The sequence below is a fragment of the Protopterus annectens genome, chromosome 14.part0, assembly GCF_019279795.1.
Source record: "Protopterus annectens isolate FY-2018-M chromosome 14.part0, PAN1.0, whole genome shotgun sequence".
Taxonomy (NCBI): Eukaryota; Metazoa; Chordata; order Ceratodontiformes; family Protopteridae; genus Protopterus; species Protopterus annectens.
Window position 1 is genome coordinate 769,948,924 of NC_056748.1, and position 27,118 is coordinate 769,976,041.

At 38.8% G+C, this 27,118-nt stretch overlaps 1 protein-coding gene across 1 annotated transcript in view; it reads right to left on the minus strand.

Annotated features, from left to right (window-relative positions):
* GLUD1 (glutamate dehydrogenase 1) overlaps nt 1-24,384 on the minus strand; it is a 563,305-nt gene extending 538,921 nt beyond the window's left edge. Inside the window, exon 1 of the mRNA XM_044056503.1 lies at nt 23,767-24,384. Coding sequence (XP_043912438.1) covers nt 23,767-24,163 — 397 coding nt within the window. The 5' untranslated portion in view covers nt 24,164-24,384. The remainder of the gene's footprint in view (nt 1-23,766) is intronic.
* Between the last annotated feature and the right edge of the window lie 2,734 nt (nt 24,385-27,118).

Here is a 27,118-nt window from a genome sequence, read left to right on the forward strand (position 1 = left end):
TCTAAAAGTGTATTAGTTCTGGTTTAAGCACTTGGGCTTCGAGCCAGTTGTAAGAAGGTGTGGTCTGCACTCTTGTGGGAGGAGAGGGTAGATTCGGCCCTTCTGTGCTGGGAGTTGGTTAAAGGCTTATTGTGCCTGCTCATTTGAACGGTTTCATTCTGAAATTGGTACGCCTTATTTGCTGTAGCATAGACTAAATTCAGACCTGCTGAATCTAGCTTTGTTTGTATGGCTTTACCACTAATCCAGGCCATCTTTTTTTGGAGAAGGTTCTCCTGCTCCCTAGTGGCAGGAGTGTGCAGTTAGAACTTGTTTGATCAAAGACTGCTGGAACAGGGCTCAGTTTTTAGCGTTTTATTGGTTAATTTGTTTAAATCAGTTTGCTCATTTGCTACTGTTATATTAAAAAGGAAAAAAAACTTCATGCATCACCACTTAGCTAGGGTTAAACTATTCCTGGCACCATAAAGTCTTCTTTTCAAATTTTCCCTTAGAAGTAGCCAGTTTTTCAGTTTTAACACTCAAATCTGTTTGAGCTCAGCACTTGTTCAGAACTCATCATAAGCACTAAAGCTACAAATGACTACAGCACTCAACTTTCCTCACTTGTCTGGAAGAAAACCGTTTTTAGTACTTAATAAATGAGCACTTATAAAGGCATGTCTAAGGGTCAGCTCCCGGTGTTTTCTCCTGTCTACCTGATGAATCTGGGCATCTTGGGGCAATGTAACAATTGCCTCATGTACACAGACAACCCTCTACTCCTACCACCCAACACTACAACCTGTGAGAGATGCACTTATATAGCCAAACTGGAAGCAAAGCTCTCTTCACCAAAGACTGGACTAGACAGTCAACAGGAGAAGGTAAACACTTGCACCACACCACACTCAGTCCCTCAAAACCTACACCACCAAAAAAAAAAGTTATTTTGGACAAGTTATTTTCAGAATTCAAAAGGTTGGGATTTGAAACCATACATCAGTAGGGTCTATATAAGTTTCAAAACTTCGAACCTCAATTGTTCGACAAGACATGAGCAAAGTTTGAAATGTGGAACATATAATAAAAAATTAAAAACTTACCTCAATGCTCTGAGCAGGGGGGGCAAGCCCACCTGCACCTATGTGGGGGGCTGCGACCCCCACACCCCCTACTTAAAATATACCAACTCCGAAATCACACTTCAGTGCAGAAAAGGGAAATGCCCCCATTCTGTGTCATACGGAGCCATTGCTTTTTACCTTCGAACTTTTTCGATCACATGGTGTTGACCATATGACATATGAACTTTAAACATGTTTGAATAATTAATTAATAGGGACCCCATCTGTATGCACATGTTGAAAATGGATCTATAACTACGTGTAACATTATGTGCAATCGTAGAAACCATCCCCATTAGTGAAGAACGGATGAAAAGCTTTACCTAATGATCTCTATTTATACAGTTGTAGAAAGCAATGTCTACTCTGCCAAAGAGAAGAATAACAGACGGAGATCCCAGTATGACGGTCCTCCTGTAGTCATTACTTAAGTAAGCAACATGAACTGTAGGCACCTGGTAAATGCAAACAGTGTTGAAAACTGGTGCCTGTATATTGCACCTGGCATACAACTCCAAGTTAAAATATAGACACCTGAGGAACTATGGGAGAAATTATAAATATTAATGCCCAACAAAGGAAAGTCATGGAAAAAATCCTTAATTTACCACATGCTCAAAAAGAAAAGTACTACTAACAGATGCCAGAAGCTTAGTGAAATATGAATACAGACATCAGTATCAAGTATCTAACATACACACAGAAGCCTGAAAAAATAACGCTATTTCAAAAGCAAACAATTGGAAGTACAATAACCAGTGTCTCTTCCTAGGTCTTTACATCAGACTGTCAACAAGCTGTACTTTTGGCAAGACCAGCTGTCCCCCCTACTCCCAGTATCCATAGGGGTCCCCCAAGGGTCTATCCTAGGCCCAATGCTCTTCTCACTATTTACCAACCAAATCTCCTCTTCCTCACTCACTGCTTCTGTAGTACAATATGCGTCTTGTCTGTGTCGCCCCTACCTTAAAAGAGCTACAAGAGGGGGTTGGGAGGGTGGCTTAATGGCTAAGGTGTTGCCTTACAACCACAAGGTGCAGGGTTCGAGTCTCAAGGGATAATTGGCTAGGCTTAAAATGGCTCTCAAGGGCAGTTAGCCTAGTACTAAACTATGAACAAACCTTGACCCAAAATAACTTCACTCTAGCTGAAACCTGGTTCACCAACATCAAAAGGATTCTTAATCCCAAAAAAACAAAACTACTGTTTAGCCCCAGTCAATCCCCTCCTCTTAACAACGATTTCACCATTAACTCTAAGGATAACATCCAAATCACTCCCATTACTCTCACAAAACTATTAGGTGTTGAAATAGACAACCTAAAATTTGATATCCATATAGCCCAAACCATCAAGAAGGTAAATAAAAAACTAAGACTCCTCTACTGGAATAAATATATGACCAAGCAACCATTGCTACGACTCATCTCCTGGCCATCCTGCTCTACGCCTCCCCTGTCCTAACAAATCTATGCCAAACTGACTTAAGCAAAATAGATTGCCAAGCCTCATACAGGGCTCACCACTGTCTTGCCCTGAAGCAACTCAACTGGCTTTAGCTGCCTCATCTGCTTCTACTCAGCCAACTCTCAACAGCACACGTCTATCTTCCTGAAAACACCCCTGCTCTCCAGGGTCTAATTCAGCCCCACATTCACACAAGAACTTTTAAGATCCAGTAGCCAGAATCTCATACAGAGCATCAGACAGAAAAATGATGCTGGGAAATCTGTTTGCCTGCAACATTGCTAGGACTTGGAACTCCCTACCAAGCCAAATAACCTCCAATGTACCTACTAGTCAATTTACACATCTCCTGAAATCCCACTACCTAAACAACTGGCTGTGCCCATGCTACTCCCCAGGTTAATTCCTGCCCCCAATCTGGCACAAATTAAATTAGGTTCCATAGCTTAATTTTGCCCAGAAAAGATTATATCCAAACATAATTACACTACAAAATATGTAACTCCTACCATCACCTTAGGCAAACTTCACTGTTCTCTCAGAAAATGTATATACAGCAGTCTATGATATGCTGACTAATTCATGCATTTTGTTCATTATTTATTACTTGACATCTATAACTATGTATCTTGCACATTACTATATTATGAGATTATTATAGCCGTTATTCAGATATTGAATATTTCTTGCATGCAAGTTTTTGAGAGCTTTTGATCATTCTGTATTATGACATGATTATAACCATTTAGGTATAGAATATTTCTTGAGTGTAAGGACTTTTCTTGGAGCTTTTCTCCCCGGGCCTCCACTGAAAATGGATCCATGTCCAGTCAGACTTTCCTGGTCAACAAATGTAAAATAAAAATAGTACTAGAGGCATTCAACTAAACATACATTAGTTACCATCAATAACATTTGTGGAAAATTTCAGGATGCCAGACACACACTGGTATCACATCATGTACATATATACTTCCAGCCTGAAGCCAGAACCAAAGGAGTAGTTGTTCATGAAGTACTGTCTGTTACTGATAAAGGATATTTGCAGTAAGTTTAACAATGCAATTGATCCCCAAATGAATCTGCAAGATAAATGTTCTGCCACATTACCAAGCACCTCTCTCTTAAAAGAGATGATGGATTTTCAGTTCTAAGACAGACAGTGGTGCTGACCAATAAGACAAAATGGATATGTCTCCTGTTGCCCTTGGTACCACTGAGAGAGGTACTATTTTTCAGATATGATAAACCTATACAAACTGAGGATGTAGACACAGGGTAGGATTCAGAGCAATTAACTATTCCATGGCAAACTGTTCTCAGTAACAATACAGACATTTAGGGTTTGATTCCTGAGAAAAACAGCAAGAATAAAATCAGTGAGGCTGAATGAAGCAGATATCTGGACCTACCTCCCAGGAACCAGTTGAAACATTGTTAACAAGATAGTTTTGAGAAAACAAAAAAGTGAAAAATCAATAATGCACTTCTACAGGAATAACCACAAAGTTGCACAAACAGCTTGTATACTATACACAGTACCACAACTATACTATCCTATATAGACAATGCCAGCTTTTACATGTTTAGGAAGTTTGCCAGAGGATTATCATATATGAAAAAAACTGATATTATGCCATTGATGTGTGCGCCTATAAAAATGTGCTAGTATCTCTCAAACGGGAAAACAAAGTTGACGTTCTTAACATGTAAGCATTTCATAAAGCACTTAAAGGAAATGTATGGTTACATTGGTAAAGAAAAACAAAACGCACACATTTATTATGCCACAAGATCTGAATAAGTTGTTAAAAGTCAATGAAATGAGTGAAGACTACTGCTATGGCAGCAAATCAAGAAAAAACAACAAATGTACTGATCTTCAGGACAAGAATATTCATTTTATTATGCATTTGTTTGCCGTGAAGTCTAACTAGACAAAAGTCCTTTTTCAGCAGAGGTCCGGGGAGAAATGCTCCAGATTAAACATATATATGGATACAAACATACAAGTGTTTACATATATATATAAATCAAGATCAACAGAAAGTACTAACATTAAAGGGATTAAAAAAACAGTATTATCTATTACCTACAGTTCAGAAAGTGCCCTCAATGATGCTACATTTTTAAGTTTTTATGAGCACTGGGTGCAAATTAAGGTTTACAGTGAATTAAGCTAAATGAAACAACAGCCAACGTGTGTAAATTAAAAATGCCATTAGGAAAGTACAGATGATTCCTTACACACCCATGTGAAATACCATCAGTAACAGATTTTCAAAGAGTTACACAGATGTATTTTACTGTTTGAATGACTGGATTCTCTGTGCTCATTAACTGGGATAGTGGGACTACTCTATTAACCATTTCAGCCACAATCTGAACACAAAGACAGTTGCCGTTACATAAATAATGTAAGAATGCAAAACAGTCAGGGTTATAAACCTGCTTATTTACACAGAAAAAGATATATAGCACGTTTACATATTGCAAATGACACTGCATATTTAAATATTTATGTTACCTTTCAATAGGCTCATTAGGAGCAGTTGTTACATAAAAGTAAACTGAAATAATGTGTGCACGTGTGTGTGTCTCAATGTTTCAAATGAACTGTAGCACTCACTTCTAAAAGGACTGCTACGTGGCTAAGTCAGGTTGCACTTCACTTTTACAGATAAGCATACGTACTTGCAATAGATAATAGCAGTGGATAAGGATTTTAATTCCATGAATATAGTGTAGTCCTGGTCTTATATTTCCAGTATGAGAGGGTTCAAAGTTGTTAGGACAATTTTGCTGAATAGCCTTTGACTTAAGATCAGGCTGCATGTTGGCACTATAGCACTGGAAAGGTGTTAGAACAATAAGTGAAGTGGTGTTGGCAATGGTGACCACAAGGTAGATTAAAAGATAAAGAATTAAATAACTGTTACTGGTAGCCATTTTGCTGTATATAATTAAACAGTTGTGTTCCATGCAGGGGGATGTGAGGTAAAGTTGACAAATTTGGTTACTAGCAATTTGTAAAGTCTTACTTAGTTTGGGGGAGGTTAGAGTTGTGACTGGCAAGTAATACATTTGCTTTTGGGATGACCATATCTATTTTACATAGTATTTCTGGCTTCTACTAGCAGTATAGTTCTACTAGCAGTATAGTTCACAAACAAAAAAAAAACCTTCAGACATTTATATCCTAGCCTAGAACACTCAAAAATGACTAACACTACTACAGCAGTTTTTACAACCAGCTGCATTTTTTGAGTAGCCTTTTTTTTTTTTTTTTCAGGGATTATGTAGAGATAGGGGTTGATCACTTTTGGAGGATAGTGTCATCGGTGCATATTACTTTAAAGGGCAGATCATTAGACAGGTCACTGACAAACAGAAAGAGTAATCCCAGGACAGAGCCCTGTGGAACTCCTGCTTTTAGGAGTGCCCGATTCAGAAATGTTAGAACCAATTACCTAGCAGGTAATATGCAAAATAAGTGAACCAATTAAGATCACCATACATAGTTATATAGCAGTTAGTATGAAGATGTGATTCACAGTTTCAAAAGCCCTCTAAAGATCAGTACATCTTTTATAGATGTGCCCGTAGTCATAAACGTAGGTACTACAGTCTGGCCTAAACTTATGCTGGTTACTTGCTAGCGTGTCATACTTTACTTTGTGTTCCAGGAATAACTCAGATAAGTTTTTAATGTATTTTAGTTAGCAAGTATATACTGGCAAAGAGTCTGAAATAATCAGGGCTTTGGATGAAGAGATTTAAGGTACTGGAATTATGTGCACCTACTTGCAGCCGAATGGAAAGCATGCATCACAAAATATGGTTAAAGATGTAGGGGCCAAGATGATATATGGTGTCAACGTGTCTGGGTGTAAAGAAAGGGTCATAAGCATTTCAGTGGTCAATTTCTTGTAGTGGTTTGCAGACTTCACTTTTTGTGATGCATAAAAACAGGCAGATCATCCCAGCTAGTGGTGTGTAGTCTTAGATGCTAGGTGGTACTGTGTCAGTGAAGCTTTTTGTGTTATTCTTTTGAAACAGTAGCACTATTATCTTTTACATCACTTAGTAGCTTGTTAACCAAGCCTGCCCGGGAGTGTCTACTGATACAAACATTACTGGTTATGTCTTTTAGCGTTTTCCAGAGCAAATCTGAATGCCATGCTTGGGCTCTTACATAGTGAGAGGATGCATGTCCTTTACTGCACGAGCAGCAATTATGCATTTCTAAGCTATGGAAATGCTAGAGGTTTGGGGATGTTTGTTGGGTCAGCTTTCCAGCACTCCTAGGGCTGGTTCTTTGTTTAAATTCTTGTTCAGATATCATTACTAATCTAAGAAACAGGTAAAGAACGTTAACTACCTCTGTGTCTTGAGACGCGCTCCCTTAAAAAGCAGATCCAATTGAAAAAAAGTTTCAAAAATCTCAGCAAAATCCACTACAGCAATCAGATGGTTTTATTAAACAAATACGATAATCCAACGGTTAAGCGCTTTCACTTGCTCCACGGCAAGCTTCATCAAAACGCTGGTAGATGAACCTCCCTACAATTAAATAAGCTTTTTGGCGCCAAAACCAAGCTATATGAATACATTTCTTTAAAGACATATTACTGTCATATGTCAAAATACAACTGGCGCAAATGCCTAATAACACATAGATCATATCTCCAGTTGCCATAAAACAATCACAGAAACATAAATGGGTGTATAAAAATAGATGTTATGAAGATGTATAATTATATATATATATATATATATATATATATATATATATATATATATATATATATATATAACACACATACTCACACACACAAAAATATATAAAAAGATAAAAAGTATAAATAAAATGTCAGAACCTGTCGTTCTAACTCCTACTATACATATTGTCCTATAACAGAGTATCCTATATATATGTAAAGCACATAAATTAAAATGTTAAGTACTGTTTTTTTAAAAAGTCAGCCCAAGAGTACATAGACAATGACTATATATATATATATATATATATATATATATATATATATATATATATAAACTAAAATAATATAATAAAATATGAAAAACATCATACGAATCTATGAAAATACCTAAAAATATTCTAACATATACCTTCATGGACTAGAAATACTAGTAAGTGGAATATAATACTTTCAATCCATAGCTAGCAAGAGTTTAATCGAAATAACATCATTAAGTCCTGGTGGAGTAGAGGAATCTGACAACTTGCCACTAGTATTCTTTATAAAAGACAGCAAACCCTTGAAATTGCCCCCCCTTGATGTCTGTTTGAACACTATCTACTACAGTAAAATTTAAATAATGTCTGTCACCATACGTCTTTCTGTCTGTACAGTGCATTTTTCTCATCTTTCGTTTTAAGGTTATATAAAATGTGCATATATGCGCTTGTTGAATTTCCTTTCAGTTTTTCCTATGTAAAAACCAGGGCATATCATGCACTTTGCCAAATATATAATCATTTAGGTGTTGCAATTTCCCTGTTTAAATCTAATTCTTGTTCTGTTTGCATTCTCTAACACTATACTATTTTCCTGGAATATTTTATTGCATTGATTGCAATTTCCACATTTTTTAGTGCAAGTGTTATGGGACGTATTCCAATTGCTTCTCTCCAAGTAGTTCTTAATGTTAAATCCCATCTTGAACAGAAACTGTGGACCAGTCCCTAATATTCTAACTAATTCCTCATCAATTGAAATGATGTTCCAGCTTTCTATCATAATTTTCTTTACTTTACCTATATATGGTCCATACTCCACCACACATCTTTTACCATATGATGAGCTGTCAACTGAAGTGTGGTGAGTTGGTCTGTCGTTCGCCCCGAACTCATGATTAAATCCCAACAGGGGCTTGTATTTGCATCCCCATTCTTTGATTACTGCTTGACTAACTGTAGCCATTCATCTTAGCATCATACCCTCTCTGTCCTTGAACAAAGCCGTAATAAATGCCACTTCCTCTAGCATGTCAACATATACAGAAGTCATCCTTATGGCACGTATAATCTGCCCTTTGTAAATGTTAGCAAATTTGTTCCTAGGATGATTACTGGTAAATTCTAAGTAGCTTTTGGAAAATGTGTTTTTCCTATAGATTCTTGATTTAAATCCTGTTCCTACTTTAGAAACAAATGTGTCAAGGTATGGCATACCATGTTCATTGCTGGATGAAGTGAATTTTAAATAGCTACTACTCTGGTTTAAATAAATCTAAGAACTGGTCCAGTATAATGCTATTGCCTTCCCATAAGATATAAATATCATCTAGATATCGTGAGTAGTATTTAATATATTTCATATATACACTACTAAACACTTTTGTCTCCTCCCAGTCTAGCATGACCAGATTTGCGTATATGGGAGTACAAGCTGCTCCCATAGCTACACCTCTGGTTTGCCTGAAGAGTTCACCCTCAAATTGGATATAATTATGTTCTAATACCAGTGACATCATATCCAATAATAAACAAGCTTTATCCCAATCTATATCTGCATATTTGTGTACGCTATTAGCAAATGCCTCTAATCCTTCAATTGTGGGGATACAAGAAAATAAATCCATAACATCTATAGTGACAAATAGCATGTCATCCCGCCAAGAGAAAATGGGATAGTTTTTCAAAAATTCCCCAAGAATCTTTGACCATATGTGGGATTTTATTGTAGATGTGTTTTAAATAGACATCAATAACAGAGCCCATGGGAAATGTTTTTGATTTGCTTCCTGAAAGATTGGCCTAAATGGGGGGGGTCTTCTATGTCTTTGTGGACTTTAGGAATCCACAACTATAGATGCTAACTTGGGATGTTCATAAGTTGTAAATGGCCTTCGTTATTCTATTACCAATCAAAACTTCTTCCAGGTGTAAATTAATCCTTCTATAAGCAATGTTGATTTAGTTCAAAGAGACAATCTCATAATTTCCTGACTTGTGTAGTAAATCGTACAATCTTGGGGAATATGCTGTGCTACCGAACAGACCACTGGCAACCTTCGCTGTGTGTTACAACCTTTATTCCATATGCTGTACTGTCATATATAACTATGCCACCCTCTTTATCGGGTTTCATTACCCTAATGTCCCTGTCATTTCTCAATTCCTGCAGGACCCTATGTTCTTCTGTAGATAGATTATAGTTGGTCCTTATTACACATATGTGGTTTTGTAACTTATATATCTGTTGTGTTACAGTCTTATCATAGATGGAAATTACGGGATGCATGGGGGGCACAAATGTGCTCTTCTTTTTCAAGTCCTTAGGCAAGGTATCTTGATCGATACATCTAGCGTTCTCTGAAGAGTCCTTGAACAAAATACTAAGATTGAGTTTTCTAGTATATCTTTTGATCTCACTGATGCAGTCGACAAGTCTAAATTTTAAAGTAGGGATAAACTTCATCCCTTTAGAGAGCAAGTCAAAACGGATGGTATTCAATGAATACTCTGTATAATTATAAATATTAAAATTTTTGTAACTGTAAATTACACCTTCTTTGTTGATGCTCTCACTTATGTGATTGACCAAGTTATTATCTTGCATCGATTTCCCCCTCCCTCCTTTTTTGATTAATTTCTCTTGTCCAGTACATACTGATGATGTCCCTGGTTCTCCTGATATTTTTGCCTTCTCCAATCCCCCCCCCCCCCACACTATTTCCAATCTCTTTGTCTTCTCCTGCTCTCTGTTTGCAAAAAATGAGATTTGTTGTCCCTCTGGTGTACATATTGGGAATTACCATGATCGAACACCTCATAAGGCGTATTATTGGGATGATTGTTATTCCCTTTGTATTTATCCCAAAAATAAGCCCTACCCTTGCTGTATTGGTCCATATCTCTACAAACTTTCTTGTTTTTGTGAGTGTGTACTTGTTTAATGGCATTGTCAGCCATATTAAACTGTTTAACAAAGTTTTTTCCCATTGTGGAAACAATAAGTCATTTCTGATAATCTCATTCAGCTCTTCCACCTCTTCCACTTCTTGCATAAGTTTAACCAGTTTCTCATCATTAAATTTAATTAACATATGCATATATTTGAAACCACATTAATCAAAAAAAAGTTGAACTGCTTTACAATGTTGCCAGTAATTTCTATCCCCATAAGGTACTTGAAAAATCTAAGTCCCATAGGGACTATATTGTTTTCCATACATTTAGTCAAATAGGCATTGTTCAATTTAATATTACTGATATTATTCAATTTCTTACCCAAAGCAAAAATAATATCCTTGAGTGTACCTTTGGTAACATATATCACAACATCTATTTTTATACACCCATTTATGTTTCTGTGATCATTTTATGGCAACTGGAGATATGATCTATGTGTTATTAGGCATTTGCGTCAGTTGTATTTTGACATATCACAGTAAAATGTCTTTAAAGAAATGTATTAAAATAGCTTGGTTTTGGCACCAAAAAGTTTATTTAATTGTAGGGAGGTTCATCTACCAGCGTTCTGATGAAGCTTGCCGTGGAGCAAGTGAAAGCACTTAAGATTATCGTTGTATTTGTTTAATAAAACCATCCGATTGCTGTAGTGGATTTTGAGATTTTTGAAACTTTTTCAACTGGATCTGCTTTTTAAGGGAGCACGTCTCAAGACACAGAGGTAGTTAACGTTCTTTACCTGTTTCTTGTTCAGTAGTTTCAAGAATGTTAAATTGGCATTACAATTACTAATCTAAGGGCATTGCTCCCCTTTCACCCTTATTCTTTCTGGAAACAGCCTATCCTTGAGGAGGAAAGTAGGTAGAGGCAGTTGTAATCAGGTTTCTGCCATACAACCTATAGGAAGCAGCTCTCAGCAGAGTAGATTCCAATAGATTTCAAGAAGGACTGTACCACCGATTTGATAAATGGTGGAACTTTACAATGCAAGAAATTTCACAAGTGTATCTGTTGAAAAGAAGTTCAAGTGGACCACAAACCCTTACAAACTATATTCACAATGTCTTTGTACAAGGTACCTCCACGAGCACAGTTAATAATTTACAGAAATACGATGTAAAACTGAAATGCACAGTATACAAGTAACTGCACACAGCAGGTGTGCACAGTACTGCATATTTTAAACAAAAGCAGTCAGAAGAACTAAAAATACAGTAATCTGTGTGAAGAAAAAATAAAGCATTTCAAAGATGCACAGAAAGGAGTTAGAAATGTTTCTGAAACAGTATGCAATAAAACGATGGTCAGAGCAAAATAATCAATAAAGAAAAGAATTTCAAATATTTTATTTCAAGAAAGGGGTGATGTGTGTCCAGAGCTTAAGGTTCAAAGCTAGTAAAACAATAGCTCCCAATAAAATTAGATGCTAAATGTCTGAAAAGATACACAAACATACTTGTGAAAAATAGCGATATAATGTACTGGCCAAGAATGCCAACTGAAATAGAACAAATACCTCAGATTAGATCTGCACTTTCTCCAATGCAAACCAGAATAATGGAAGAGATGTTTGCATCCAAACAATAAAGTAGTCTGTAGGGACTAGGTATAGGATCTAGTGAACATATGTATGAACAATATTATTGCAGGTTCAGCGAAAGAATCAAACTTGACAGTCACGACAAGTGAGAGTAATGCATTTGCTTAACTTTCTCTCTCAGCGTTACCAGGTAGGTGAACTAGTCCGAGACCACCGTCAGTCGTGATCCAAGCCCAAGGGCTAAACAAACATAATATTTATGACTCTGACATTTTCTTGGAAAAATATGAAGTACTATTTATATTACAGCAGTCATTCCTACATACAAATTGCATTTACTATCTTACATATGTAAGAATGTACAAAGATAGTACAATAAAATTTACACAAAGTCATGTACCACAGAGGAGATTTTCAGTAATTCTGCACAGTAATTGGCAGTGTATGCAGTTAAGTTCTATACAAACATACGAAAATCTTTATACAATATTTGGCACTTAACAGTAGTACAAGCAGAAACTCAAGAAAGTATCAAATTATTTCAAGAACACTGATGGACCCAAGGAAGGCACGTCTCTCCGGGTTAAAAACTTAATTGTAGGTCATAAGCGCTTTCGCAGCTACTGCTGCTTCATCACATAAACACATGTGGTCATGTGACTTAATACCGTTTCACTTCTCTATTTAAAAGCCAGTTTTGGTTTAAAAAGAAACACAGCTAAAATATATGCTATGAGCACATAAAACATATACATATAAATGCAACATACAAACTATATAACTTTTTTTTTGTAATAGCTTCCTATAAGAAAATAAAAAAAAACAGGAAAACAAACATACAATTACAGGTGCAAGGACAAATAGTCTCATCTGGCTAGTGGTCTTGATGGGACTGTTTATGTGCGGTTTAAATAGCATATATTTTAGCTGTGTTTCTTTAAATTCTGTGGTCATGTGACTTGATACCGTTTCATTTCTCTATTTAAAAGTCAGTTTTGTTTTAACTTGTTTGTTACCTGATGAAGCAGCAGTAGCTGCGAAAGCGCTTATGACCTACAATAAAAAGTTTTTAACCCGGAGAGGCGTGCCTTCCTTGGGTCCATCAGTGTTCTTGGATTATTTGCTTTTATTTTTGTTGGACCCTGCTGTTCTGGGAAGTTGTTGGTAGTTTTTGATATCAAAATTATTTGTTTGATCATGGTCACTGTAGCAATGACATTTATAGACATCAGATGGCTACACTGTTTTTGTTTTCTGAGCAAAACATATCTAGTGATCTTTTACAAATCTCAGAATAGTGTGTTCCAGATAAAATAATGACGATTGAGAAATATTCCTTTATTTTTAGCACCCAGAAACCTTATCTGCTAAGGGTGAGAAGCAGCAGTTATAAACGAGCTTAGATGGAAAAAAGTTAAAGTAGATTTATAAACTTTTATAAGCATTCATTTGCCTTTATACACGGAGGTGCAGTGAATTTTTTTTGGGACAGGAGATATGAATCTAAATATTTTGCTTTCAACTGTTTAAAGATGTTATATATTCTGTGCAACCATTACTTAGTGTTTATTCTACAGGCGGTGTATGCGCATTCAAGTCAAGCACTCAGTTTCAACAGTTAATAACTGGGATAGCTTGCAGTTTGTACATTTTAGTTTGATTTAAAACACTGCGCACAATGCTTGCTTTACGAAACTGAACTTCAGATATTGCACCATCCACATCTAGATAAGGAATGTTAACTGATAAGGTTTAAGAATTAAACAAATACTGGCATTTGGCAAGTACCAAAATTGGATTTGTTACAGTTTTGTACCAACTTAGATTAACCAATTCCACAGCTATTACAAATCTTTCTGGAGATATGTTTGCAAATCGAAACAGTCACTTTACAATATCATCTGCATGCATGGTAATATATTCTTTAAACAGGGAATACTTTATACCATCACATTTGACAAATGGTCCACAATACAAAATCAGCATTTCTGAAAACAGTCTACAGTACAAAATTCAGCAGTTCTGAAAATGTGTAAGAATGGGAAATCAGACATGAAACATCCAGTCCACATAAAGTCCAATGGGCAGGGACAAAGAATGATCCCAACATGAAGAATCTCAAAGAGAAGTTGTGACTTTGGATTACAAACATAGCCGACTTTAGGCACCAGCAAACCCTGTGGTCGCTGGGGGCCCCCCTGTTCCTGGGGGGCCCACAACCACTGCAAGTTACCCTATCTTGATATTTTGCAACACTTCTGTCAAAACAACAAAAGCTAGTACAGGAATCTTTCATATTTAATAAACCAGGAGGGTAATAACTTTTTTATATCTCCTTTAAAATTCAAAGATATCACTGGTTATAGTAACAGTGTTTTATCAAGCAACAGTTTTAACAATTCCATTACATATTTTACCACTGACATAGTGCCCCTGGCCTAGTTAAACCCGGCTGGTGGACATGCTCTCCACTAAAACTAACATATGCAGCTTTAGGTACCTGCAATACCCATGGCTGCAAGGGGCCTCCCTAATCATCCTTGACTGTGTGGGGGCCCCACAAAAGCTGCAGCTGACTGGGGAAAAATGAGGAGGAAAAATGTATTAATTTCCTGATTAGGCTGTGATACGACTCTGTTGGAATAAAGCTGGTAATGAACATATGCAAGGTAAACACTAGAGAGATCATCAGCCTAGCATGACTGATCTCAATGCATCCCTTGGAATTTAAGAACAGGTGATGCTTCTGATCTTCAAGGATGGTTTTCTTGTACAGGGAGTTTTATAAATACTGACAAAAGAGCAAATACTAGAACTCCCAACTTCTTTGTTGAAGAGTTCAGCCAATGTTGCGTCTTTTTGGCTTTTCCTAGTTAGGGGTCACCACAGCTGAACTCCTGTCCGCTAATGACTGGCAGTAGATTTTTACGTGCCGAGTTACCAGCCCTGACACACAACCTTCAACGAAGGTACGCCCATTCACGCAGGTCTCAACACAGAAGACGATCTAGCTGATCAAACAGGACAACGTTTATCTGTGAGGCGACAACGCTACCGCAGCACCACCACCGCAGTAAAGTTGTTGTGTCTTTCGGCTTTTCCCGGTTAGGGGTCACCACAGCGGAACTCCGCTCTGCTAATGATTGGCAGTAGATTTTTACATGCAGAGTTGCCAGCCCTGACGCACAACCTTCAATGAAGGTACGCCCATTCACGCATGTCTCCAGACAGAAGACACTCTAGCTGAGAATCGAACAGGACGTCTTACTGTGACGCTAACGCAGCACCACCACCATGGTTAATATCAAAATAAAGGCTCAAGATCAGGAACAAGTTTTAAATATTACTCTAATTCAATTAAAAGTTAATAGAATAACAAATTTTGCATAACATGCATTTTTTGCTCAACAAGTTATCTGTAGTCCTGAAAGATTCACAAGCAAATCAAACTTTTTATGAAGGACAGAGCAAAATTATGAGCAAAATCAGAGGAGGTCTGAAATCAGGGACAGTGACAGGTTTGCATTACATACACACACATTCTTCTGGGTATCAGTGAAAAATGTAGCTAACAAGTAATTATATTTCAAAAGTGAGGCATAAAATATGTCACAGAACATTTAGACACTTAAATCTAAGAATCTGGGGGCCGTCATTCCCCAGATTATATAAATGGATGCAGGGAGCTCACGTAAGCATCCCTGACATTATAGGGGCCCCACAAAAGCTATTGCTGGTTTTGGAAAAGTGAGGAGAAAAATTACACTCTTTAACCTGAACATGCTGTGATATGACCCAGTTAGAATAAAGCTGATAATGACCTCTGCCCTAAACTGCAGCCATGCTAATATCAGCCCTGCTTGCATGTGTGTCTACAGGAAGCTGCTGTAGATTATGTATGGGTGTGGTGGTGGGAGGGTTGCATGGTTATTACTTCTTCAATTTTCATCACAGTCAAACCTTAGAGGTGTGCACATGAGGTCATTATATCTTGTGTTTGTGCTCAGGACAGTGTGGTCATTATTTTCTTTTACTTTTCTCAGACCTCAGGAGGTGTATAAAGAAGGTTACTATGGTTTGTGTTGGGGCAGGGTACTGTGTAGGAACAACATAGAATACATTACTGCAGTCATTATTTGTTTCACTTTCCTCACAATCACACTTCAGGAATGCATACAGGTAGCAGCCCTTGACACTTTGGGTTGAGGAGTGAGGAGGCATGCTATGTATCTGTATGTCTGCAGTGACTTGCAATACAGGACATTGGGGGAGGGTGGTGTAATGGTTAAAGTGCAGGGTTTGATTCTCACAGGGAGGAATTGTCTAGGCTTAAAAAATGGTCCATGAGGACAGTTAGCCTAGTAATAATCTACGACTGTGGCAGTTTGAACCTCTGCTTTCTTCCCAGCCTAACACCAGAGCAATGCTTAGGCAGTCTTTTTTTTTTTGTTGGGGGGGGGGGGGGTTAGGGAGGCAATTCTCAGATAGGACTTGTGTATCCAGACAACAACTAGCTTGATAGTTTATTGTTGCTGCAATTCTGTCATCTTTGAACATTAAGTCTTGGGTACGACTTACGTCTTTCTTGAAAGAAAAAAAAAAATAAGCCTGAAATTCTTTTCTTACTCGTGCTTTCTTATTTAGCTCATCACTGGATTAAAAGACTGGGAAAACGCTCAAAATACATCCAAGAACATCTATAACATATGGCTTCTTGGGCCCTGACATTTCCTAAATGGTTATTACTGTGCTGTCTTGGTTAGGAAAGGTATGTTAAAAGGATGCAAGTAAAACTAGAGCTGTACAGCAACATAATTTCTTTCCTCAATCACAATTTCTGTTCAAGTCATCATTGGTTGAAAAGATTATGTAAAAAGAAAAAAATCTTTAAAATGCACTTCAGAGCATACAGGGAGTTATGGCTTTTGGAAAAACTATAAGGAAAAATGAGGGAAAAGGAAGAAAAAAAGTAGTGCGCCCAAGATGGAGGAAAAACAGGGGAAGACTGGAGGGTGTGTGTGTGTAGGGGGGTGCTGAAACAGTAAGTCTAGGGTACCATTTCACCTAAGTCCAGACCTGTACTTAAAGTTGCTGCACTATATCACTGTTGCAACTAAATTCCAGTAACTGTAAATGTCCCTTCATGGAGATGGTCCAACATAGTGTGCTGTTCAGGCCTGTTGTAATACAATAGTATTGTAGCTACAGGTCAATGTGCAAAACTCCTAAATGTTTGCAGTATAAACTAAAATGTTTATTAGGAAGGGTGGCAGTGACAAGGGATATGTAGACTTGATGTGCCCAGGGGGCCCCCAACTTGACATCTGCTGCCCCCCCCCCCCCAAAATGCTAACACCGGCCCAGATTACAAAATCTTCTATTGCCACATCAGCTTCTCAATAAATCACCAGTTCAATATTTAACAGGCAGAAGATGAGCAAGCCAGTTGCCTACTTACACATGCTTATAAACTGACACACAAAACCCTTTTATACTTTTTTCTTTCCAACTCTGTCGGCCATCAGTCCTCAGCCAACAGGTCCATTTGTTCACAATTAGTGGGGTGAGGATAAACTGGGAGGGGCCATCATTTAGGATATGGCCTTGATTTTTCCCTGGAGATGCAAAGCTTACACAGCCAAAAAGGGATAGACAATGTGCTGTCTGCTCTGGTGGTCTCACTTCTGCAACAGGTATTTGCCAGCAAGCAGTTCCATTCCCCGTCCCTTGAGCGTGGGATTTGTTTTCCCCAGTCTTCACCATAGAAGTTGCACTTTCATCAATGTGCTCCTAGAGCATCCACTGCCCTCCTCATCGCCCAAGACAGGAGAGTAGGCAACACTTCACTTCGCTCCTTTCCCATCAGGCTCCTCCAGTGCTGGAACTGCTAAGTGAATCCTCAAAACCCATGAGCTCCTGGAGTGCCTGCTGTTCTCTCCACTCCCACTCAGCAAGGGAAGAAAGTGGGCCACACACCACATATCTCCCTCCATGTCTAGCTCCTCCACTGCTTGGACCTTGGTTGTCTAGATCACAGTAAGGACTCTATCCCTCTGCACCCCAGAGCCAGGCAATCCTGTAGTACCTAAAGACACAATTCTACAGTACAATTACCATAAAGTCTTGGGTTAGAACCTCTGACAGTTGGTAGAGAAAGGGAGGTGATCAGAATCAATCTGATGCATATACACTTGTGCCACCACCTTAAATTATAGGTCAGACTAGTTTTACTGAAGACAGGTTCCCCGAAATCCAACTTAATACTGCACTGCTGCCCTAGTCGGTGGTGATAAGCAAGCCTTCTAACACTATTTTAATGCATTTCTGCAAGGTTGTACGATTCTCCGCTCCCCTTGCAAGAGCCCTGACCCACCACCATTCCTAGCACTTAAATACACTACTCCCAAAGTTACAACTCAGAGAAAAGGGAAGACTTCATGCCCTTTTCTCCTACTGGCCTCAGAGGTAGTATAGTTAGAAACTGAAGGCATGGGAGCACAGCCCCCAAATCAAACTCTGTGCTGGATAGTGCAGTGCCCCTGCAAAAAAACAAAACTGAGATTAGAGTAAAAGTAGGCTACCAGAAAATAGAAAGCTTGCCAGCTGTTAATCAGCTCTAATATATTCTACTTTGGTTAACCTTTAATTAGGAAAACACACACACACACACACACACACCTTTGAAGCCCCCCCCCCAATTTTGAAGCCCTCCACCAATCAGCCTAATGTGGTTAGATTATAACTGTACATCTCCACCAGCTGACAAATTACTGATTTGCTTTCTGCTTAGCAACTTATCTGCAATACACGAATGTCTCAACTTACCAACCTATCTAAATCAATTAACATTACTTTTGTAATTTCATTTGGAAAAAAGCAGTCAGTTCCTGATTCACTTCTACCTTCATCTTTGTAATTATACATTTATTTTCAGGCACATTCTATCCTTCAAGGTAAGGTAAATTTGACTATGGTCCCCTCATGTTTCTTGTCCTCTGGGCGATTCAGCCAATTTAAGCTTTACAATTGTCACTTCCATCTGGGTTCCTGTCAAGGCCTTTATTTGATGCTTCCAGTTTCTCCAGCTCAAAGTTTTGCTTGTTCACCAGTTGCAACTGGCATTAATGACTTGGCCGTTGGACCTTTTTTGATTTTTCTTCTTTGTACTTCACCTTCCACAGATTCATACATACTAAGATTTTTAACAGAGGATTGTGCTCCCATCTTCTCATCTCTTGCAGTTGTCAATAGTCTCATTGAGCTTTCTGTCCTTCCCACACTGGCTGCTTTACCAGCTAGTGAAGGTTTTATTACCTTCCCCTTCATCTGGCTCTCTCAGTCTCAAGTTCATTGACTGCAAGCTGTTTAGATCCCTCAACAACCCCAGTTTTCTGGGAGGAGATTAGGTCGATCCTTCATACATGCTTCTTTCATTTCGGATCGAATGACTTCAAAGCCCATGGGATCTGCAGCATGGGTGTAAAAGCATTTCAACCTGCACTGTTATCTTTCTGGGATCCCCGCATCCATGTCGTCAATGCTGGGTCAACCACCAATTGTGGTACTGGTCTTTCCTCTTATGCTGCCGGCACATTTCTGCTCTCAAGAGGATTAACATTAGAGCACCTGGTGCAGGACTGCTTATATGGCTTTGGCACAGGGCCAGCATTAGAACCAGTGTTGAGGCTTCAGATCAGTGCTGGCTCAGCTTCCTATGGATTTTATGTTAGGGGCACAGGGCCAGCATTAGAACCAGTGTTGAGGCTTCAGACCAGTGCTGGCTCAGCTTCCTATGGATTTTATGTTAGGGGCACAGGGCCAGCATTAGAACCAGCGTTGAGGCTTCAGACCAGTGCTGGCTCAGCTTCCTATGGATTTTATGTTAGGACTGAAAGTAATCGATGCCCAGCAATGCCATCAGAGATTCCTGTATTAGACAGCAAGTCTACATGAGTGACAGGACCTTCTTGTACCTGCTTTGGTATCAAGAGACCCCTCCACTCAAAAATCTCTTATCATATTTATAATGCTTTTCTCCCAGTGGAGCTTGGGGATCAGATGTCAGACTTTGTCCCTACCCCCAAAGAATCCAGACATGGTCACCTACTGCAAATGTCACAGAAGACTAGGCAATATTCTAGGGACCTTGCTTCCTCGGTCTTCAATGCAGGACAGCATGCAAGCAACCAAAGCTACAAGCCTGGTTGGCTGTTTAAATCATAGCTGCTGGATGGTGCAAATTGCAGAGATAGCTTACCTTTGTGTTGTGATTTACTGCTCAAAATGTAAAAATTTGCTGTGCACAAGTCAGGTGACTACTTTGATAATGGGTCAAATGGTGCACGATGACATGGGGTTGCCCCTTATTCCTTCCTCCCTTCTAAAATGATGTCTTGCTACAGAATTAAGATCTAACTGGCTTACATTTTTAGGACTCCTCCAGAGCCGGGTACTTCATGCCGGCTTTGCATTAACTTTTAATAAGGGGCAAGCAGCAATTTTCATCCTCTGGGTTGATCAACTAGAAGACTGATGTGATGGGCCGCACTTAAAATCAGCCTTCCTGATTGAAGATGCTGGTGACAAGACTGTAAATGGAGGATTCAAGATGAATGTGGCCCACCAAACTGCTGGTTGTACAAGAAGCCAAAGAGGGCCTTAACATCAAAGCAATACATTTCAAATATCTTTCCCCAAAGCAATGCCTATCACAGAATCTGCAACACAAACACTGGGCAACTACCATCTGCAGGGCTGCCCTCACATCTGCTGTGCAACTGGTAAAGCAATTCCATCTTCAAAGAGATTAGGCTGCCACCAATGTCATGAACTTCCTAAGCAAGGGCCATGCAACCTGGCATAAGGCTGACAAACAGCAGCTCCTTCACTCCACCTTCTAAGTACCAGCTGTACTATCACAGGAAAATGTCTATGGCCTTAAAATGCTCGCGACAGAAGACAGTCATTCCAGCAAACTTACAAAAGAGAGATCAAGGGAATTCTCCTGGAAGCCATGAAATACAACTTGAGCAAGTCCAAAGGCCAAAAGTTGTCAGGGATGGGTAAAGCCCTTTCAAAGAATTCCAGATTATGTTACAGAGCACCGTTGGGCATGATCAAAGTTGTTCTGAAATACTCCTGAGGGCCCTCCTCTTGAAGACCCTTGATTTTATAATCCAAGTTAGTTAGTTAGTTATTCTCAAATTCATCCAGGATAGCTTTAAGTTTCCGTTTTAAAATCTGGAAGAAGCACAAGCTCATTTCTAGGTGGAGCTATTTTCCTTCTATGACAAGATACCAGTGCTGCATTAGCCTACTTGGCTGCAGTTAGGCCAACATTCTATGCCTTCTCAAAGGAGAATTAAATTTGTTTCTAAAGCTGCATGGGTACTGCTATCACCATTTTGGTGCCTTTGTTTTCGGTAACTTGTGTTCTTTCTACACAGGTACTCATGGAAGAGCCACATACTCTCCTTTACATTGGGTAATCTTCAGCTGTAACGACTATGGTAATTCTCCATATCTCTTGCCAGCTGGACAGGCTATGGTTTACATACACCTTCCTGGTATCCTTCCAGTAGGTTTTCCTTTAGGGCACCCTACCAAAACAGTTCCACTGTAGATGTCTATTCCACCAGGAAAGCTAGTTGTTCTAAAGTCTAGCTTTTCTTGCATTTGTGGTGTAATAGAGTTCTTCTAACCTATCACCTGGGAGAATTAGCCAAGAACTCTGTCCTGGACTTACAGCTCCAACAACATGAGGAGGTACATACTTTTTGTACTTGTTCACAGATTCAATCTTCGTGAACCACCACACCCCCCATTTATAAGTATTAAGAAGGTTCCCATTTCCTCTGTCATGCTATCTCAGCTTCAATCAGAAAATGCAGGACAAAAGCAGAGATTTCATTGGAGATGGAGGTGTCTGAGTAGCTAGCCTACAAAATGTTATAACCAACTTTACAGGGCAAACTTGGTGCAAACGGTCTTATGAGTGAATGAAAAGTCAATTTTCCAAGCATTATATTACGCACACAAATTTCATTTTTTTCTGGCAAACCATTTTCTTTCCCACTATGCACTGTGTGCCTCCAGACAATAACATTAAAATGCCCAACCATCTCCTATAGGATCTTAATCCTACTCATTAAGTAGTAGTAGCACTAAAAAGTACTGCTTAATTTCAGAAATTCCAGTTAACAGTTATGCTGTTAAAGCATCTTTACGTTGTAAAAGGGCCCTTTATTTCAGCTGCAGAAAGTAATTAATACTCTCCCACAGTCATTCTCTCCATTATGCAGGGATACTCGTGCCATTTAGTATCAGCTGATCAACTAATCATAACAAGGCAGTTTCTTCCCAGTTAAACTTTGTAAATGCTGAAACTCAAAAAGTCTAAGAGAAGGTAAAGATAAAATGACTACAAATACCTTGCAAAATTAGCTTTTTTCTGCGCCAGAAATCTTAAAATGTAAGGGTCATAAGATGCAAGACCCAAGCAATAATAATCAGCTAAAGTGTCATATTTCATGCAAATCTGACATGATATACACGGAGGAAAATGAAAAACAAACAAGGCAAGAAACAGCAGAGTCATGATTCATTTGTGATAATGTAGGGTTCTTCGTGTAGAGAGAAAAATACACGCTTAGAAAAGAAAGCTGTGTTTGTGCTGTAGCAGTCCTATTACACAACTATACAATTTTATTTTGTTTAAAATCATTACAAATTTCCCATTACTTTAAAAAATATATTTTGTTACTTCTTTGGATATAAAAGCAAAGTGTTCTTAATTCCTCACAAAATATTGCAAAGCTTCAACTGAAAGCCCTCTTGACTTCATACAACATTTTTGCTCAGTGTGTATCTTGACATTTTCTTCAGCTTAAAAATTTACTCTATTTGAGCTACAGCCAAATACATATTAATGAGAAATTTCTTAAAATAGGCTATTGCCTCTGTGGTCTCCTATACCATGTATCATATTCACATCGTGACTAGCTTCTAAATATAAATCTGCAAAATTAAGACACAAAAACAAACTAATACCTTTATATCAGTGTTAACTCAAAACTAGAAAAAGCCTAGGCAGCTGCAGTTTTTTGTGCAGTGCTGAGTCAGCCAAATCTATTATGATGGCACCTTACAGACCGTATATCATAAGATGGTGATCAAACTAACAGAAAAAACAGCACTTTGCCTCTCATCTTAAGCAAGTTACAGACATGGTATGATGCATGGATGGCATTGTAAGGAGCTGCAGGTCAATTAATTCAACCTTTGGCCCCAGAGAAGGGAAATTACGGGTGAATATGCCGATATGTAGACAACACTACGAGTTATTGATCACATTCGTATTACTCTTCTTTCTTGTTGCCAACCTTACCCATGAGTTGAGCAAGTTGCGCTAGAAAGAAAAGAGGGGGAGGGGGGCTTCAGAATGCACACATTTCTAAAATATAAAGCAATGCCGATTGGATGAGTGCCCCCCTCATGCTGAATGAATGTCTGACAAGTGTTAACAGGTGAGGAATAAGACAGCCAAGGTTCTCCACTAACCTGTTTATACAGTACCCTACAAAAAAATCTTCAACAATGTAACTTGAACTCTGACTTAACTTTAAACTTCGGGTTCCTATACCCAGGACAAGGTCAACAGGAAGTAAAAACGCCATTATAAAGCATGTGATTTACTTTCTCACAGTACTCACCCCCTTTGCAGGGCGTTCTGTGCTGACTATGTTGAGCTCGGTAGCCCTCAATAACTTCCCACTCGCCATTGTCTCTCTTGATAGGGAAGCAAACACTTAAGACGTGGTTACAGGGCTTGATAATTCCCAAGATGCCGCGCACCCGCAACCTTTTCTGCTGGTCTGTCTCTTTGGTCTTTAAATCTTCCACCAATTTGTCCTCTACAATTGAGGCACCGCGATCAAAGAAACCCTCCACCATCTTGAAGAAGTTGGGGTCATCCTCAGCGCTGGCAACCTCGCTGTAGTGGCGCAGGCGAAGAAGGGACCCTGTAACTGGAAGGCCAGACTCCACAGCTGTCGAGGCCAGGACAGCCCCGCTACGAGACAGGAGCACCTCACCAAGATACCGGTACATTGTAATAAAATAAAATAGCTAATTAAACCCACTTACAATAACAAAATATAACCAGTAATAAAGGCACACGAAGTAATGATAGTACTCAAATCACTACCACTACAAAATCTCCTACACTCTGCAGATCCCCCTTTTAGGGATCTCCAACCCAACCTTTTTAAACGACAGCTGACGGAGCGCGACATTCACTGATGAAAGTTCAGTCCGCAGAACCGCTTGCACGCATGCGCAGTCATTTTTTTTTTATTCCCACGTAGAGAATGAGTTAGTACACAACTATCTATCATATTGTTACCGTCTGCCCTCCCCCAAGAGTTGTATCCTGGGGGGGGGGTAAAACAAATGTCCTGAGATTTTAGGGCAAAATATTTCCAAAGTTTATTTCCATGGTTGCATAAAACAATTATTTTGCATCTGAAACAACTAAATGTTATATGAAATGTATTTATTTATTTCCAGTTTGGTTAACGGGGAAGTCCACTGGGCCAACATGACCCATTTTCAGTGGAGGCCCGTGGAGAAAAGCTCCAAGAAAGCATTGTACAAATTCAGTTACAACAAAATACAGGAGTATACAAGATAAAATTGTAAAGAGAGTTAAAAAATAATATTCACAAGCATAGTTAGCAGAATTCATAGAGAGGTTAAGTGTTATACAGTTTCCTTTGAGCAATGGCACTGAAGTGTTGCGTGTGGAAGTCAGTTACATATATCAAGAGAGGAATTCTGGATATGCTTGCTTAACACGCACATTTTTGAAGTAGAAAACTGTTCACAATATTTACATTATTTGCAAAGTTGAGTCATGTGAGCATAGCTGTAGTAATTGTTAGTAGTTTAGAGAGAGTAAAGTTAATTGAGTTATAGGGAGCTTGTGTAGGGTCATAGGTATATAACTATGGGAGATTGTAAAGTATTGTAAGTATGAGAAGAAGGGCCCCCTAGGGTGTAGACTTAGAAAGGAAATTAAGTAGGGTGGAGGCAGGTGCATTTCCATTTAGTGGACAAGTGTTTGAAAAGCTGGGTTTTGAAGTTGTCAGACTTAGATGTGGTTCTTAGTGAGGTGGGGAGGGCATTACATTTTTTGCCTAGAGCATATGAGAGGAGAAACTGGCCAGCAGGACGCTTAGGTTTGTGTATAGCAATTAGATTCTGGTTGTCTGATCTGAGTGTTCTATTAGGAATATAAAGGGGAAGGATATTAGCTAGAGCCGGACATCTTGTAGGATGAAATACAAGTATATGTGCTGTGGATAGTTGCAGGTAGTCAAGGCAGTTTGAAAGTTCGAGCCAATTTAATGATTTAAGGGTGAGGCAGTGATGGGTGGAATTTTTAGAATTTGTGGCAAATTTAGAGATTTTATTGTAGGAGTTTTCTAGTTTGGAGGTTGTAGAGGCAGACAGGTTGGTTAGGAGAGGAGCACCGTATAATAAGGAAGGGAGAAGATATGTAGTGGCCAGAGTATGTCTAGTGGAGTGAGAGTGAAATAGCATGAGCAAATCAAATGCTACTATAATAAGCTTTTATTTTGAAAAAAAAAAAGTGAAGTTCTGTCATTTGAACTGGGTATGGGTATGTTTTGTACTGCAAAACAGGCACAATTTTAAAAAATTATGTAGCAAGCAAGTGTTATTATTTATTGACCGTAATCCACCAATTTTAATTTTCTAAAAAATTGACGGGTTTAGCAGGGACAGAGCAATATTACCTGAAAATCAATGACTATCGAGAGCGTTTGTTGTGTATACAGTGTGCATGTTTGCCTCACTATGTTACCCTTGCTGGCATCAAACCTAATAAAAATAGCCTCTATAAAGTGTGTAGCTAGGCATAGTCTTTGTACTCCACAGAGTATATATTTTTTGCATCACTCTAAAACATTGTAGCATTTCAGGCTATATTATGCCTAGAACTGTCTAAAGTGACATCCGTAACAGAGAGGATTAATAATCTAAATGCAATAGTTTTAATAGTTACACAGGGAGCCACTTGCATTGATTTGTAGATGTATTAACTGCTGGGGGGAACATTTTCAAATATGCCCCGCTTTAAATGACAAGTGGGTTGGAAGGCAGTAGAGAGAGTCTTTGAGTACAAAATATAATTTTCTGCCTACATACAATAATTTTATTTTGGACGAAAAAGGTCTATTGCGTGTGTGTATTTACCGAATACCTGCTGGTTTTACACATTTCTTTTAATCGTTAACTTATATAAAGGTAGAGCAGCGAAATTCAAAGAGGAGTTTTTTTTCAACTCCGATTGACTTTTGAACCGGCAGCGGTATTATCATTGTGAGTTATTTGGACCCCTGTGCTTCTGGGGCGTGTAATTGTAGGCGGTGGCATTACTACTCTGCGTTCAGATGGGTCAGTCCAGGGGGAGTGTCGGGGGTGTGTGGGGCGTGTGCCAATAACAGCAATCTATCAAAGCTGTCACAAGTATGCCAGACCACGCCTATGTGTAGCTCGAGGGGTAGGCAGCTACGCCCTCTAATGACGTGAATTACTTAACTTTTGATTGCACTTGGCAGGTAATTGTAGAACTTGAAGTACACTTCTGAAACAGACTTATGCAGCTTTCTTCACATTAACATCAGAAGGCAGTGAAATCTGCATCATATTTATGAATGTAGTGGTCAAAACACAGTAAACAACACCTTAATTTGTATCTGTAGTTTTATACACTTTTTGTTGTTGATACCTACTTGGAAGTCGACAGTACCTTTACTAAGATGTGGTGTGACTTCTGCATAAGCCATGCTTACGCAACGTCAGAACGCGGATGTGTGAAAGTCAGCACGTTTCTTTTTCAAATTCCATCATACCATGGCATTTACAAGACTGTATTGCTGTAGTCCAGTAAATCTTTTGGGAGATCTGCAGATTTCACTTCCCCCACTCCACCGCACGCCAGCAGATATGCTCAAGAATGAGCAGTGATTTACTGTTTAT